At 40.0% G+C, this 18,549-nt stretch overlaps 1 protein-coding gene across 4 annotated transcripts in view; it reads right to left on the bottom strand.

Moving 5' to 3' along the window:
- The window catches only part of SLK (STE20 like kinase), a 72,955-nt gene that overhangs the window by 8,530 nt on the left and 45,876 nt on the right, over positions 1-18,549 (bottom strand). For 2 of the 4 annotated variants that reach the window (XM_020788942.3, XM_020788944.3), the window contains exons 14-16: positions 16,466-16,558; positions 5,429-5,558; positions 171-295 (exon numbers count right to left, since the gene is read on the bottom strand). In XM_020788942.3, the coding sequence (XP_020644601.3) occupies positions 171-295; positions 5,429-5,558; positions 16,466-16,558 (348 nt within the window). The remainder of the gene's footprint in view (positions 1-170; positions 296-5,428; positions 5,559-16,465; positions 16,559-18,549) is intronic. The other 2 variants (XM_020788945.3, XM_078389471.1) reach the window with 1 other exon arrangement.

The raw sequence follows: 18,549 nt of genomic DNA, 5'->3' as shown, positions 1-18,549 counted from the left end.
GTGGTTACTTGGTATTCTGGCCCCAGATCACCAATAGGTTCACTGACAACTAGTAACATTTGTGTTGCTAAAACAAAACTGGCAAATGAAAGGTTGGAAGTGTAAGAAATCACCTGTCTGAATCACGGCTTTAAGTCTGTGAAAGAAAGATAAACAGGGATTGTACTAACTTTTTCATGTCGTTTAAGCAACTGATGTCTTTGCATGAAATACTGATCTTTCAGCTGCTGCTTTAGCAGCTGGTGTTTCTCCTGTAAGTGTCGCTCTTCTAGTTCCCATATGGCAGCTTCACGGGCTAGAGGGAAAGATTTTAAAAATTTAGAAATCTCACTCTTTAACGATGGATGTGTTGTTTAAAAAGCTCACAGGTTTCCAGTCATATCAATTGAGGTTTATTGTTAAAATAGTCCAAGCTTTTGATGGCAATATCCTGTGCCATCTTCATCAGGGAAGGCAAGAAATCAGCTCAAACAAAGCTAACCTTAAATACCTCTAGATACAATCAAAACCAGCTAGGTGAACATTAAGACCAAACTCAGACAGATTAATATTAAAAGCCAGTGCCCCACACCAGCCAGCATTATTTAAGGGCAACCTGCCAAGTCTATCCGGTTTACAAAACAAAGGCTTCCAGCAAACACTAAAAGTAACACCACTATCTCTGTTGATGGAATATGGCTCAAGTTTTATCAAGACAGCCTCAATAATGATTCTACTCCAAAATAAAAGGAACAGTTGTTATTCCTTTTTATGGACAAATTCCAGCAAAAATACGAAGACTGGCTTGCAAGCTTCATTTCAAACTGTTTTCCATCCTACTAACAAAATCCAACAGGTGGCTGGTCCAGTTAAAGATCCTCTGGGACTCAGTATCCCAGGCATTTATCAAGTACCATGTTACTGTGGTCAAACTTATATCAGCCAGACTGGAAGATCTGTTACAGACAGAATATCAGAACATTCACATTATTTATTTTATTTATTAAACTTGTATGCCACCCATTTAGACAATGTCTACTCTGGGCAGCTCACAACAAACAGGGTAAAAACAATTGAAAAGTAACAACAATAAACAATACAGTGGTGCCTCGCATAGCGAGGTTAATCCGTTCCGGATTAACCTTCGCTATGCTGAAGCATCGTTGAACGGGGCAGGGATTTCCATTGGAACGCATTAAACATGGTTTAATGCGTTCCAAATGGGCCAAATACTCACCGTTCAGCGAAGCTTCGTAATGGCCGGCAGCCATTTTCGCGCCCTCGCCTCGCTTAACGAAGGCGCGAAAATGCTGCGCGCGGCCATTTTGGGCCATTTCCGGGCTTCTGGCGGCCATTTTGGCCGCCGAACAGCTGATCGTCGGGCTTCGTTTTGCAAAAATCGGTAAGCGAAACGCTTACCGGTCTTCACAAAGCGAATTGTGCCCTATAAGAAAAACGTTAAGCGATCGCATTAGCGATCCGAAAAAACGGATCGCTATGCGATTTCGTCGTTATGCGGTGCGCTCGTTAAGCGAGGCACCACTGTAATTCAAGATGGAGGATAAAAAGATAAATTAAGTGGTGCCCAGAGGGAAGGCCTGCCTAGACCTTCAGGTATTGTGGGCAGCATATAAGTTAAATAAATAAATAAATAAATAGCCAGGTTTTAAGTTGGCTTTTGAAAATATCCAGCGAAGGGGCCAAACGGATCTCAGAGGAGAGATTATTCCAAAGACGGGAAGCCACTGCCAAGAAGGCCCAGTGTCTTCTTTTTTCTTTCCGGACCTCCCTCGGCATTAGGCTTCTCAGCCACCCCTCCTGGCTGGAGTGAGTGATATGAGCAGATCTAGGTGGGAGGAGGCGTTCCGCCAGGTATAGAGGTCCTAAACCGTTTAGGGCTTTATATGTAATCATTAACACTTTGAAATCGATGCGGAAGCAAACGGGCAGCCAATGCATGCAAACGGGCAGCCAATGCCAGAGTGGGAGAGATATGTTGGTGTTTTCTCACCCCACTGAGAAGTCTGGCTGCTCATTCTGCACCATCTGAAGCTTCTGCATCAATCTCAAAGGTAGCCCCATGTAGAGTGCATTACAGTGGTCTAATCTCGAGATTACAAGTGCATGGACCAGAGTGGTGAGCGCCCCCACATCAAGATAGGAATGCGGCTGGGCAATCCGCCAAAGATGGAAATAGGCGAAGCAGGCCACTGACGCCACCTGAGTTTCCATGGTGAACGCCAGGCCCAGCTGGATACCCAAGCTGTGAACTTCACTCTTTACGGTGAGAGTCACTCCCTCAAAAGAGAGGGAGTTTCCCAAACCACCAATGATGGGGCCACCCACCCTGAGGACCTCCATCTTGTCCAGGTTCAGCCTCAGCCCATTTTCCTGCATCCACTGCAGTACAGCCTCCAAACAGCACTGAAGGGACAGAACGGCATGCACTGTGGTTGGAGAAAAGGAGATGTAGAGCTTAGTGTCATCAGCACACCGATGGCACAATGCCCCACACCCCGATGACCCCACCCAGCGGCCTCATATAATTAAACAGCATTGGGGAGATAATCGAACCCTGCAGAACTCCACAACTAAGGCTCCACGGGGCCAAAATTCTCTTCCCAAGCTGAACTTTTATATGGAAAAGTTCCTCCTGCTGATTTGAAGCTTCGCTTATCCGGTCAGTGAGCAGCCCTTACCTTAGCAAGGTAAAGGTTAGTCGCAATCCTGACAGCTTTCTGGTTGTAAACCATCGGGCTCCATCTCAATTTGCACTCTAGCCTTCTCCTGGTTTGCTTCATTGCTCATAGGTCCTGACTGAAACAGGACACAGAGCAAACTCTGTGTTGGAGAGGGCGTTTAGGAGCAATCGTGTCTACAGCCCCGATGGCGGCAGTAAACCAGATCCTTGACAGTCAGATTAGCCGGAATCCCTTTCATGGAATCTTGGAATCCTACAGGATCCAGTAGCCTTCGAGGGCGGACCATTAAAGTAGGTCCCTGCTCCCTGTGAGGAGGGAGAGCCACTGAGAGGTTACATTTTATTAGGTGGTGATCTGTCCATGACAAGGGAACCGACACAAGGTCAGTCACCATCAGACCACACTCGCTCCGACTGGTGGAGAAAACCAGGTCTAGCATATGACCACCCACGTGAGTGGGGCTATTAACATGGTGGGACATGTTCAAGAAAGCCATGGTTTCCAAGAACTCGAGAGCTGGACCAGAAATCTCTGCCTCCGCATGGATGTTGAAATCACCCAAGAATAAAAGCCTCGGGGATTCCAACAGTGCCGCAGAGACAAAGTCTACCAGCTCCGGTAAGGAAATGACTGGGTCGCGGGAAGGGCAGTAACCCAGCAAAATCCCAATACAATCTATGGCCCCTACCGATACATGGAAGGCCTCCAAATCCCGTTTCACTATTGTGGAGCGCCTAGTAACCTCCAGAGTATTTTTATATACAATGGCTACCCCCCCCCGCCCCTCCAGTTTGCCCTGGTGCTGGACAGCATAACCAGGAAGGCAGGCAAGGGCCAGGGGTGGATCTCCTTCCCCGCCCATCCAAGTTTCCGTTATGCACGGCAGGTCTGCATCCTCCTCCAGAATGAGATCATAAATAATTTGGAATTTCTTAGATACAGTGGTGCCTCGCTTAACGGCGATAATCCGTTCCAGGAAAATTGCAGTTAAGTGAAAACGTTGTAAAGCAAAACTAAAAAGCCCATTGAAACGCACTGAAAACCGTTCAATGCATTCCAATGGGCTAAAAACTCACAGTCCAGCAAAGATCCTCCGTACAGCACCCATTTTTGGTGCCTGTAGCGAGGAATCCGTCCCTAAACACAGCGGGGAGCCATTTTAATCACCCGGCGGCCATTCTGAAAACCCAACGATCATGTGTAAAGATCGTCGTAATGCGAAGTATCGGTTCCCAAAGCAGGGAACCGATCATCGCAAAGCGAAATTCCCCTATTTAGACCATTGTTTTGCGATCGCAAAAACATCGTTGTGAAGTGGAGTCATCATAATGCGGGGTAATCGTAAAGCGGGGCACGACTGTACAGACCTGGCATTCAACAGCACCAGTTTTGGAGTGGAGAATCAGCTGATCTGGCTACCTTGATACTGACGGCTGGTCACAGTCCCAGAACAGTGAACAGCCTTCAAACATCTGTTCGCCGTTCTGCTAACACGAGTAGCAGCTGTACCAGCACCTCTATCCTTAATCCCTCTACCCATAATCACTCGGATGTTCAGTGGCCCCTCGCTGGGAGCGCAAGGCAAAGAAAAGAAACCCAAAGAAAATGCCAAATTAATACAATTAAACAATACAGTGATATCAAAATTTAACATAAAGTAACAAAGAAAAAAATAATATACAATTAAACTAAACAATTATCAATAATCAAATAATTTATAGTACATATATGTATATGTACTGGACTGGCTCAGCATTGTTATCAAATATGGTCATCATCCCCAATGGAATGAAGTGCTATTGGCCCAAACTAGTCAATTTTGGAAAAGAATTATTACTGAGGGTGTCTTGATAAAACTTGAGCCAAATTCCATCAACCACCCAGCTGGTTTTGATTGTACCTGGAGGTATTTAATGTTAGCTTTGTTTGAATTGATATCTTGCCTTCCCTGATGAAGATAGCACAGGATATTGTCACTGAAAGCTTGAACTATTTTAACAAACATGAATTGACACAACTTGAAAATGGTGAGCTATTTATACAGTTTTTAAAAATGCTGAGAAAAGTCACTCCAGAATACATTCCTTATACAATATAATACTTTTTAGGCAAACTATTGTTTTATGAAGTATAGCATAAAATTGTTGTGTTATGTGGCACCAAACTGCTTCTCACTTATGATGATTCCATGAATGAATGACTGTCCTACTGTCAACACTCCTACTCAGTTCTTGTATGAAACATGAAACATTTAAATAGAGAAAACTATCCAAATAAATTATTTCCAAATAAGTTACCTGACCAAACACTTGACTGAATTTCACTCTAGTTCTCTTGATCAGTGGTCCCCAACCTTGGGCCTCCAGATGTTCTTGGACTATAACTCCCAGAAGCCTTCACCACCATCCCTGCTGGCCAGGATTTCTGAGAACTGAAGTCCAAGAACATCTGCTGGCCCAAGATTGAGGACCACTGCTCGACTGCACTAAAAAAATCTCAGAAAACTTACACATTGATTTCACTTTTTTATTATTATTATTATGCTAATAAAGAGTTCTGAGCATTTCCAACTGGATTTTTCTGTTTTCACTGAACAATAAAAAAATCAGGACACTACTCCATAAAATATTTTTACTAATTTTCATGGATCTTGTATGTATTAGACAGCCTGAGCCCTTAACGTATTAAGGGCTCAGGCTACCTAATACATTAAATAAAATTTAATCCAACAATCAAGGGAAAAATACCTCTCATGAGCTGCTGCTTGTTATTAAGACAATCCCTTTCAATGGTGGCTAGCTCTGCTTTTTGCTGATGAATTATTTTCTTCAGTGAGGCATCCAGTTCCTGCTGCTGCTTTTGTACAAACTCTTGTTCCTAGCAGAAATTAAATCAGATTGAGTAATCCACACACAGGCTGAGTCATTGATCACAGGTACATTCATTTCTAATTTATGTATTTTAAATAAGATTAATGGAGCATTCTAGCCTATCTGGTTTAACATAAAACAGTTTAAACTACAAGAGAAAGATACAGATACTTTCCCACAGGTCAGCAAGCAATCTTCAAACAGGGATCCAAATATGTGTTTCCCAGACCCAAACTCATTAATCTAAGGGTCAATCAGACGTATAGAAATCAAGTGGGCTAGGTCCACATACCAGCTCAAAACCCCACAGACAGAGAGTAATAGGGAAACAGTAGTGAACACATCTCGGTAACTGTAATCAACTCTACAAATTCTCTCTCGTTCATTTTCTCTGAAACATGTCCTTCTCTCCAAATCTATAATTTGGCTGAAATACAAACTAGCTCATGTGACTTGTCTTCCACAAGCTGGAGGCATTCAAGAGAAAACCGGACAATCATTCGTCAGATCTTCTTTGACTTGGGTTCTTGCACTGAGCAAGGGGTAGGACTTGATGGTCTTATAGACCCCTTCCAACTCAATTATTCCATGATTCTATGTAACAACTATTTTTGAACAAGCAATCTGCCAGATTGATAGCATTATCCTATTCTATAGTTGTATACCAGACTGTGAAAAAAACATATATAAACAGAAAACAAAGTAATGCAGTAATCAAGATCTTCAGTTCTTTCAAAGCGAATTAAAACTAAGACTACATGAATTTGAATAGAAACAGTTATTGCCTATTAAGCTAATTCCCAATTAGAAATGAATGGAAAGAAATACTTAAGAGACTAGGTCTGAATTGGAAAATGGCCCTCATTTTAAGAAAAACGTGGTCAGAATCAAATAGTCTCCTCCAGTTTGTTTTTGTGAATCATTAAAGTTCCATCATTCTTTGTTTTGTGAACACTGAAAGGTTATGCTTGTTATATAACTTTACAGGAAGTACTCTCTTCTCTCTTCTCAATGGTATTTATTTTCCATTAACCATTTCAAAAAAGTGTTATATGTGATTGGGTATGTAATTTTGTGATATTACACATATGTAATGTGCATTCCATAACTCCTGTAATGACATGAGGTAGGAGGAATCATAATGGACAAAAGGATTATTAAAGAAAGAAATCAAGTGTTTGCACCAGAATCACGGATAAGACAAGTACTCACAGGGAAGAAAGTATTTCTTTTGAATCAGTCAGTACTTTTGAGTAGGAAAAAACCAGAGGAACATTTAGCACACTGCAATAAAAGAGTAAGCCAAATCTTTTCTGCTCAATGTAGAAAAAAGTATTTGTTTACTGCAAATTGGTTTTTCATTGCCTTATACAATAGGTATTCCTATCTGCTGCTTATAAATGTGAGGTGACAAATCACATTTATAGAGTGATAAAGAGCTGCTCTGAATCACTGTCTACACACTTGCTGGAGAATTAGGTTTGAGAAGCTGACATTCTTTTTTACAGACTTGTACTTTATTTCAATATTTTCATACCACCTTATAGAAAGCATGCAAGGTACGGGGCACTGTATAAACTTCTGGCTCAAAGGAATCTTCTCCACAACATAGTTGCCTGCTTTTGGTGAACCAAACACAGAGGCGGCTGAACACTGTGTCTTTCAAAAATACTTTATGAACTAGTAACGGTGTAGCTAACAGATGGTAGTAAATTAAAATTTTTAAAAATGAATGCTTGGAAAGGAAAAATCTAAATTAGAAAACTGGAATACCCAGATAAAGAAAGTGATACACAACAATGCTAAAATACCAGCTAGGACACTGACAAAGGCAAATATCCCATGTTTACAAACTAAGCTTCTCAATGACTCTGCAAGCACTTCTATACAGTGGGGTCTCGACTTACGAACGGCTCGACATACAAACGTTTCGACTTACGAACCGCTCTCATAGGAATATATGGACTCGACTTACGAACTTAGATTCGAGTTACGAACTCTTTTCCCCCCCCCTTTTTTTAAAGCTAAGTCATCTTAGGTTAAAAGGAAAAAAGGAAAAAATATCCCCCTCTAGTGGCAGAACACGGAATAGCAGCTTCGCATTAGTTTCTATGGTCGAAAAGAGCAGATATGGATTAAATGGTTTTCAATGCATTCCTATGGGAAATGCAGATTCGACTTAAGAACTTTTCGACCTGAGAACTGCCTTCCAATACGGATTAAGTTCGTAAGTCGAGACCCCACTGTACTCAGAATGGCTATTTAACTGCAAAGGTTTCAATGTATAATGAAAACATGTGCTGGGGAATTAGGCCAACTAATGTAACTGGTCATCTGTAGCCACTTCATATATTACATCAAGCTGAAGAGTTATTGTTCATGCTGGTACATGGCCACCCCTTTTTAATTCTGCAGATTAGCCACATCTGATCCCCTCACAGTTATAAAGTTTCAGATAAAGCAGACAAATATGAAGAACTCTATAACTCAAGAGAAATCATCTAATCAAAAAGCAATTCTTCATATGCTTCATATATTCAAGCAAAATCAACTGAGCAAAGTTATAAGCTTATAGCACTATAACTGTCATGCTAATTTGTTGTTCTTTCTCTTCTTGCTACATGAAGTTCAAAAAGAAAATTTGTATATGGATCAGAATGCTCACCTTAATTACAGCTCCTTAAAGCCACCTGGTAACCCTTTTTTTAAAAAAAAAATTAACCTGGACTATAAACCAGCTTCTAATCAAGAGACTAACAAGATGAAGACAAGGCACTGGCAGACCATGTGAATAACATATTTAACTAGGTAATTTCCACTATGTGTAGCCATCTTTAAGGTACAAGCACTGCAGGGTGGTTGAGAGACAACGTGAAGCACCCTTGTGATTAAAGATTTCTTGCAGATGGAGTCTTCCAAGAGGTGCCATGTTAATCTGTTTCAGCATGTATAGCAAAAATAAAAAAAGAGTTGTGGCACCTTAAAGACTACCAGATTTATTTCAGTGTGAGCTTCCATTTATTACAATTCATTACTTGCTCAAACTAATGGAGCACAATAGTTGCTTCTTTGCCCTGCAGGAATTTCTTAAATGACAATACCCACTTAAAAAGTGGAAAAATAAAATGACAGGACACAATTGGCATCCCAAAACATTCTGCTAAAAGAGAAGATGATGCAGTATCATTGAGAAGTCACCTGCAGTTCCCAATCAAGATCACCCAAATGTACCATCAATGATTTACAATCCACTATTGACAACTTCTTCCCTTTCCAGACTCTGGAAAGAGGACAGCTTGCACTTGCTTATAGACACTCCCTCAAATTTAAACAATTAGTGACCTACAATAGACCATATATTTCAGATACTGAGAAAGGAACCAGACACCACGATGCCAATTCTATCCTCACATTTTTTCTCGCAGCGCTGTTACAGGCCCCAACAACATCAGCCACAATGTCAAGGGTTTGTTAACTTGTTCACATTTGCGAATGTGATCTTACCCATCTCTTACCACCAGGGCTCCCCTTTACATTCTTCATACGGCAAAAAGGACAATCTCTACTCAACAGAATAAAGGGACATAAATTTGACATCAGAACCCAGAGAAACCAGTTTCGGAATATTTCACTCTCCAACGATATTCTGTTATGGATCTCTGAATGACTGTTCTGAAGAGAATTGCAAAGGAAGACTGAAAGAACTGGGCATTTTGAGCATTCAGAAAAGAAGACAGATGGGTGATATGATAATACTTCTCAAATATTTGAAAGGCTGTCATACAGAGGAGGGGCAGGATTGATTCTCAATCATCCCAGAGTGCAGGGCACACAACAATGAGCTCAAATTACAGGAAGCCAGATTTCAATTGAATATCAGGGAAAACGTATTAACTGTTAGAGAAGTAAGACAGTGAAACCAATTACCTCAAGAGATGGTGAGTGCTCCAACACTGGAGGCATTCAAGATAAACTTAGACAACCACCTGGCAGATATCCTTTGATTTGTATTCCTGCATTAAGCAGGGGGCTGAACTTGATGGACTTATAGGCCTCTTCCAACTTCATTATTCTATTATTCTATGAAGATTTGGAAGAGAAGCACATGAAGTGTGCTATAGACACAGATTCCAATGTAAGTGAAAGGATTAAATAAGGCCCAAGAATTTCTGGCACACATGATACACATAAATAAATACTCTAGATTCATCCAGTCTTGTTTACAGTTGTAACAAAAAAAGTTATTTCTCTTGATATACCGTATTTTTCGCTCCATAAGACGCACCTTTCCATAAGACGCACCAATTTTTTAGGAGAACAGGAACATATAATCTGTTTTCTTCGCTCCATAAGATGCACAGACTTTCCACCCCCCTGTTTTGTGGGGAAAAAGTGTGTCTTATGGTCATTTTGAAAGCCCATTATCAATGTAATTGACACCCTCCTTCTCATCTTCCCAGGCTCTCACGTCTTACCATGTCCTCTCAAGAATATAATAAACCTGTCGCCTAACTATTTTGCTTCATATGTTTGAGGAAGTGGACTATACTCCACAAAAGCTCACCCAAATAGCTTCTAAGGGAACCAAATTCTTTTGTTATAAGCTGAACATTCTTTCTTTATTCATATGAGAGCACTGCACAATTTAAAACTATAGACATATATGAAATACAGATTTAAAAAAAAATAAAAAATACAAGGTTAAGATAAGTTAACCAGAATATGACTTGTTTGTTTAGTCGTTTAGTCGTGTCCGACTCTTCGTGACCCCATGGACCAGAGCACGCCAGGCCCTCCTGTCTTCTACTGCCTCCCGGAGTTGTGTCAGGTTCATGTTGGTTGCTTCGCAGACACTGTCCAGCCATCTCATCCTCGGTCGTCCCCTTCTCCTCTTGCCATCACACCTTCCTAACATCAAGGTTTTTTCCAAGGACTCTTTTCTTCTCATGAGATGGCCAAAGTACTGGAGCCTCAGCTTCAGGATCTGTCCTTCCAGTGAGCACTCAGGGTTGATTTCCTTTAGAATTGATAGGTTTGTTCTCTTTGCAGTCCAGGGGATTCTCAAGAGCCTCCTCCAGCACCACAATTCAAAGGCATCAATTCTTCGGCGGTCTGCTTTCTTTATGGTCCAGCTCTCACTTCCATACATCACGACAGGGAAAACCATAGCTTTGACTATTCGGACTTTTGTTGGCAAGGTGATGTCTCTGCTTTTCAAGATGCTGTCCAGATTTGTCATCGCTTTCCTCCCAAGAAGAAGGCGCCTTTTAATTTCAGGGCTGCTGTCTCCATCTGCAGTGATCATGGAGCCCAGGAAGATAAAATTTGACACTGCCTCCATATCTTCCCCTTCTATTTCCCAGGAGGTGATGGGACCAGTGGCCATGATCTTAGTTTTTTTGATGTTGAGTTTCAGACCAGTTTTTGCGCTCTCCTCTTTCACTCTCATTACAAGGTTCTTTAATTCCTCCTCACTTTCTGCCATCAGAGTGGTATCATCTGCATATCGGAGGTTGTTGATATTTCTTCCGGCAATCTTAATTCCGGCTTGGGTTTCTTCCAGTCCAGCCTTCCGCATGATGTATTCTGCATATAAGTTAAATAAGCTGGGGGACAATATATAGCCTTGCCGTACTCCTTTCCCAATTTTGAACCACTCAGTTGTTCCATGACCAGTTCTAACTGTTGCTTCCTGTCCCACATATAGGTTTCTCAGGAGACAGATAAAGTGGTCAGGCACTCCCATTTCTTTAAGAACTTGCCATAGTTTGTTGTGGTCCACACAGTCAAAGGCTTTCGCCTATGACTACTTCAATAGTATTCTCTCACCATTTTCTAGATTTTCTTTTGTACATGTGTTGGAGCACAAATTGAATGCACACAGGTGTTGTATTGACCGGGTGTTAACAGGCAGCACTGGTCAGTCTGATCTGTACCTCAATCCCCCGCAAACCTGTAGACCAAGTTTCAACTGATAGCACTGGAGGACCTGCTTGGTAAAGTGATGGGAGGTATATAGCACATGTGCACCAAGTGGCCCTGCCAAGTCTGAAAAAGTACATAGTGTGCCTGCCAGATTTAGCAGTTTTTCTACCAGAAGTCTCACAGTTTTTGAACTAAGACTTCCAGAAACCAAACAACAAAGTAATTACTCTGGTTTTGGGGTGAAAGGGGGAACAAGAAATGAAAGAGAATTACTTACACTATTAAAAAGATGAAAAAATATTTGGAGCGAGAATGCTCAGCAAAAGGGAGACCAACAAAGCAGAATGCTCCATTAGATGTTTCACATGTGATAGATAGAAAACAACTGAGGGTAGCCACCCAGAAGTGCCTATAGAGAGAGAGGCTGGTTTTGCTGCCAAAATGACTCAGCTCTAGACCGTTTGGATAGTAGTTCTGCACAGGTGTAAGACTTGAATGTATTACTATTTTCCTGAAATTGTTGAAACATGTAAAATATGTATGTATCTATTTATGAGTGAGTATGTTAGAAATGTGAGACGTAATACAGAGTTTATCCGAGTCAAAGCTAAATGCTTTAAAGATTAAGTTCTCACTCATGAAAAGCAGTGATACTTAAAAACATGTCTGGATTGTGCAGAGTGATCAAATCTTTATGGAGTTAGGAAGTGTCAAACATACATTATTTCAAATGTGTCTGAAAGTAACAGAATAGATATTTTGCAATTATTATCTTATTTGGAGCAATTTAAAGGGTGTCAGCAGAAATTAATCATCATCCAATTTACAATGTACTGACATTCTTAAATCAGAGATACCACTAAATATATAAACTGCAAGCTGCTTAGCAGTTACAGGTGCTGCTGACCAGCAGATATTGTTATGATAAAAGTAGTTCACCAATATCACAATGCTAGAGAACAGCACTGAGAGAAAAAAGAGTTAGTACTGCTGGAATATGAGCAAGTGACTGAAAAGAAACTATCTGCTGAATAGCTTTGACAAAACAAGATCAAGCTGTCAAGCAGCAATTTTATCAAGTCAAGGAGCTAGATTTTATTTTTATACAGCCAAAATGAATATGAGGAACATAACAGTTTATGAGGAACATAACAGTTTATGTGCCGTACAGTAATACTATCCTAAATAAAAAACAAGATCATACCTATTCTATATTTTTGTATACAAAGTCAATTGGAATGGTGAAGTGAAGATTTTAGGTTTGTGACCACTTATACAGTTATTTAATTTTTTTAAAAAAGTGTAAAATTTATTTTTAAAATGAAATTTTGCAGTGCTGATGAAGAAGATTATCTACTGCATAAATAAAGATTACTGTTTTAATTGTCACATAATGGAAAGTCATTTCAGAAAAAAAAAACTGCAAAGCAAAACATGCAGGGAAATGTGGGGAAAATTCTACTTCTGCCATCAACACTTAAAGCCTAACTACCACTCTGAGGAAGAAGAGAACACCAAGGAAGAAGGCTTGAACAGTACTACTTAAAGCACAGAAGAAGAATGTCACTAGAGTGTTCCTTGCTCCATGAGTCTAAATTTAGATTGGCTGCCTCTTATTCAGTGGAACAGGGAAGACCCACTGCCAGATGATACCAAGAAGCATTCTGGGGAAATGCCAAGTTTCACAGCACACAAAATATACAAACATAGAACTCAGTTTCACACATGTGCAGAAAATCAACTCCACCCAGTATATTCATCACAACCATATCGCTAGATATGAGCACATTTTTAGAAACCAGTTTTAAGTAGGAGAGATAACTCAGCACATGTATGTCAGAAAAAGCAGAAAACAAGTTAACACTACAGAAGAAATATCCATTTTGGCATGTGTGTTGGACTTACATCCTGCATTACTGCGTTGAAGAGGGTACATGAGGACAACTGAAAAGACTGAATCATAACCTGAGCAATCCCCTGTGGAGCAGAATAGAATGCACTTCCCAGGTCAGAACATAACCACAGATCATACATTTCAATGCCAAATATCAGTGAAATGACTAAGGGATTCAATCTGAAAAACCACCTCGTTAAAATGGTGCATTGTTTATTATGGAAAAAGGCCATTCTCATTTACAAGGAAGGGGACACCCAGCAGTTTTCATTATTCCCCTTTGACACACAGGCAAAGCAAAATTAACTCTCCAGAAAACATTAGTTTAGATTATGCAGACTGGCTCATCCCCTGGTTCATTTCCTGGCAAGCTAAAACAGGCAAGAATTGTAGAAGATGACAATGGTGGGAGACACTTTATTATACCACTCAAATATCACAAGCGGAAGCTAGCACTCAAATGTCTTCATGAGACTAAGCATTACGGAGCTGGGGGGTTGCAAAAATTAAAAACAAAAAAATGACTAGATATACAACCCAAATTCCCCCCTCTGTTTAAAGCAATTTCCAAAATGGGGGTGCAGGGTTAGTTCTGAGGTAGCAGTTTCAAATTTCATCTTTGAGGTTATAGATCAGAATGTCTCTCCCCAGGGTGCCCAGTTACTGGCAGCCCTTTGTCTCAGACAACTGGGAGATTTTGGGGATAATGGAAGGATTGAGATGCAACCTGACTATCTGGGGTCCATCTCTGTCTAGATGTTCTCCCAGATAGAGTACCCAATTCCAAAACCTATTTAGCAGATATTAATGCCACCAAAAAGCTATTTTAATTGAAAGGAGTCTGAAAATAAAAATGTGAAGGAGGTTAAATGGGGACTGAGGGCTTGTTTACGTGAGAATAAATGGGCTGATTGGGTTAAACAGGGTTGGCAGGAGGTCTGGTATGCCATTTAATGTGATCCTCACATCCATATAGCATATGTCTCTCAAGTGACCCAATCTGATCCACCCACAGCCTCCCTCTAGTTTAATTTGTCAATGTTGTGAATTGGCTTAATAAAACAGCCACTTCAAGATATTAGCAAATTAATTACTTCTGAGCTATGGAGTGGCCAAGGAAATGGGAAAAAAAGTGTGTACTGGGGAGTGAATATTCAGTGCATCACTTAAAAAAATTCGAAGGCTTCATGCCAGCAGCTTGCTTTACTTTTCCAGCGCTCTGGAGAAGAAGCTACATCCATGCAGATTAAACTTAAATCTTCTGAAGAGTTAATTATGCTTTTCAGTGGCAGAGGGGACTCATCCAAACTGCAGGATGGCTCCTTCCTACAGATTGATAAGGAGACATTTAAATGGAATTATCCTAGTTTAAAGACATAACATCTCTAAAGCTCTGTTTATACCTACTTTATTGTAGTAGTGAAGCTATGGAAGCAAACTTGAGTACAGTGGTGCCGCACATAGCGACGTTAATCCATGCAGCAAAAATCGCTGCTAAGCCATTTCTTCGCTATGCGATTTAAAAAAGCCCATAGAAACTCATTAAAACCTGTTTAATGCATTCTTATGGGCTTAAAACACACCTTAAAGCGAAGATCCTCTATACAGCGGCCATTTTCGCTGCCTCTTAAGCGAGGAATCCGTCCCTAAACACAGCGGCCGGCCATTTTTTTGACCCGGCGGCCATTTTGGAACCACCAATCAGCTGTTAAAAAATAATTGCTTTGCGTCGATCGGTAATCGAAATGGAACCGATCATCACAAAGCGAAAAAAAAACCCATTTAAAACATCGTAATGCAATCGCTTTTGTGATCGCAGAATCTTTGTCGCTATGCGGTTTCGTCGCTAAACGGAGCACACGTTAAGCGAGGCACCACTGTATATTAATAATGCAGATGCAAACTGCAAAGTCAAACAAGAGCTGGAAGTGATTACTTCTTCAGTACTGGCCCTCTGTCTCAAGGTACTAATGTTTTCTTCAACAGATTTAGGATTGCAATGATACAGCTGTACTGTGATACAATACTGACCAGAGGTAGAACTCCTCAAAGTCATAGATGTAAGAGAAGCAAACATTGCAATAGAGACAGCAGTGTTTCAAAGGAAGGTTAGACTGCTGTAAACAACAATGCCTACCAAAAGCAGGATTCTGCTGTAAGCATGAGAGAAGACTGCTTTGCACAATTTGAGACTGAGATTGTCTGTCTAGTACCTTGGATACCCTTTTCTCCCTGCACTCCGGACATTCCATATGTACATGCACTCTGGCTCTTTTGATAGTGTTAGCTACTATTTAAAGTAGGGAGTTATATGGTCTACCTATGTCTCTCCTTTCTTCCCTATTTCTCACATGCAAAGTAACTGATTCAGAATCTGCTTTGATTATAGACATATATATATTCAGTCTCCTTGTACATATGAAGTATTCTTGGATTTCAGAAGTTAATTTTATCTTGGATTCCATGTCTGCATAGCAAGCTCAACCTAAATGTATACCATTTTCTGTGCCTGCTTCATTGTACCACTTTTATTCACACAGAACCATATATATTCCATATGTTTTGATTCAAGCAGCAGAATCAATCCACAATATATTTGCTGCATTGGTACTGTTGGTATTTGGAAGATAGGGATCATTTGGTGAACAGTCGACATGGATACCCCTAGCATCAGCTGCACTGTCTGGAATTAAAAGATTTAACCACAAAGGATGTGGCGAAATGCAAGTAATCCAAATGATATTTACTACTTTCACATGCAGGATTAATATTATTCGTCAACCCTAACATGCAATCAAGTATGCATTATAGTACCTTATTTAACTCCATCTGACAAAGACTCTGTCATTTCATAATACGGATTCAATTGTTATGACTTCGTATGCAATTGTACAAATAAACATTATTTCATACAGCAAATGCACTGCACACCTGAGTATATAGCAAACATTTTGAACTGCAGTCTTAAGAAGAGTTAATCATTACGAACAAATCTCATACACACTCAAAAGGAAAAACAAGCCAGTGCTATGAAATGGATAAAGCTAAGCGAACAAAGCTGCTTTGTTTTAGATGCATGAAGCTGCTGCAGTTACCTGAGCATGCTGGGATTGAGTAAGCTCCTCTTTCTTGCGTTTCATGAGCTCTTTTCTCAGCTCTTTTGGTGCTTTCTCCACTTCATTAAAAACCTACAGTGCACAAGCATGCAGAAGGTGGGGAAAATAACTTTTTTTCTCCACAGCAAGCATTTATGATGAATATGAGAGGAGCTGGTCAAGCAATTGGGAGGTGTAGAGAAAGCATGCAAAGTCAGAATAGTTTGCTTGGTAGAAAGTAGATGGAGGAAGCAGACATGCACAAAGGAAATGCTAACTGAATTCTAGAAAGAGTGCATGTGCTAAGTGAATATTACAAATTAGTTTCAGCATGCAATTATTAATGCATTGTTTTCATAAGCAATTTCTGAAATATCTGCAAAGAATTAAGATAGTAATAAAAACAGAAATCACCTTACAGTGAAAACAGAAAGGATTTTACTGCGTTGGCAAAAGCCTCACAATAGCAGGCTATTTAAATTAACACTACTACAACAGAACAATAACTGATGGCATTATGTCATATCTAAGCCAAGACAGTTGTCTAAAGGGTAGCTTTCAGGAAAGCCATCACCATCTCAAAAGAAATGTTTGCACAGTACAAAGATAAATAAGATGTTTCAGGAAGGTATGAATTTGAAAGACCCTTGAAAGACAATTTGTTTGGAATCAAATAATCTTCTGATAATGTTGATTCAACAGATAATCAAAGAGTGCTGTGTTTTCATACTCTCATGAAGAAAAGATTCAGTTCTCAAGATCATTGTTACTTCAAAAGAACTAAACAGCTCATAAGTATCCAAGATTAAATGGCTGCTTGAGATTAGAAGAAACCACAGAAAACAAAGCCCAAATCACCACATGCTTTTCTTGTTTCTATTAGTGAGATCGCTTTCATAAAACCTCTTCACCAGCTTCCCCTCCTAAGACCCAATCACCAGTACTCAAAATGCAAGAAATTTGGTAAGAGAAAGAAATCAGTATGATACACATTAAAACACAAACATCACTGAAAAGTTACACATTATATCCTGAAACTTTAAAACTTTATGCTATGCAGTGTACATACAAACATACATACATATATAATGCATAGCATAAAGGCACTGTTAAAATGTTTCTTAAAATCTGATAGCAGGGGGTTTAGAAATCTGTGATCATATATATTACACCAAATTTGGTGACTTGACTAGGAATTATCAGGTGGCCTTTTAATTATTTTACTTTGCCACAACTGAAAAGTAAAAGATTTCATAGTGTAGTCAATTTCTCCAACACTCAAACCAAATACGGCTGCCTCTACTCCAGTTTAAGAAAGAAATGCCAAATTGGTGGTGTTTTAAATGAATCTGGGTTGTATCTATTGGGTTGTAACTACATGACTAGGTTGTATCTATGAAGTATCTACAGAGCTCTATTCCATGGGACAGACTTCTAAACCTACCCGCATAAAATTAATTAAATCACTTTTTGGTTTATACACACTTTTATGGTGTTGTTTCAATTTCTATACCACCCACAGTGCTAGATAATTTTGTGTAGTTCACAACATAACTCTGTAAACAATAACTTGCTCCCTCCCCCGGTGAACTGGGTACTCATGGAGCTTTATGGTGCAGTGGTTGAACTGCAGCACTGCACTCAAGACTCTGCTCATTATCTGAGTTTGATCCAGGGCTCAGGTAGTTAGCTCAAAGTTAACACAGGTCAGTAAACTGAGCACCCAGCTAGCCAGTGAGGGGGCAATGTATAGCTTATAAACCGGTCAGAGAGTGTTTTAAGTACTATGGGTTGGTGTATAAGAAGAACACTTTGCTTTACTCATTTTAATGAACTTGGAAGGCTGAATCAACTTTGTGTTGGCTACCTGAACCTATTGAGATCAAACTCAGGTGATGAGCAGAGTCTTGACTGCAGTACTGCAGTTTAACCACTGTGCCACAGGGCTCACATATACTGCCAAAATATGTAAGTTACTATAAGTTTAAAGAATAACATTTCATATGCAGGAAAATACAAACATTCTCCTGTAATATCTTTTGGATGAATACCCATTCTCCTCATCCTCTTTTGTTCCGATTTCA

The sequence above is a fragment of the Pogona vitticeps genome, chromosome 3, assembly GCF_051106095.1.
Source record: "Pogona vitticeps strain Pit_001003342236 chromosome 3, PviZW2.1, whole genome shotgun sequence".
Taxonomy (NCBI): Eukaryota; Metazoa; Chordata; class Lepidosauria; order Squamata; family Agamidae; genus Pogona; species Pogona vitticeps.
Note: the sequence above shows the minus strand (reverse complement) of the source record. Positions and strands in the feature narration are given on the sequence as shown.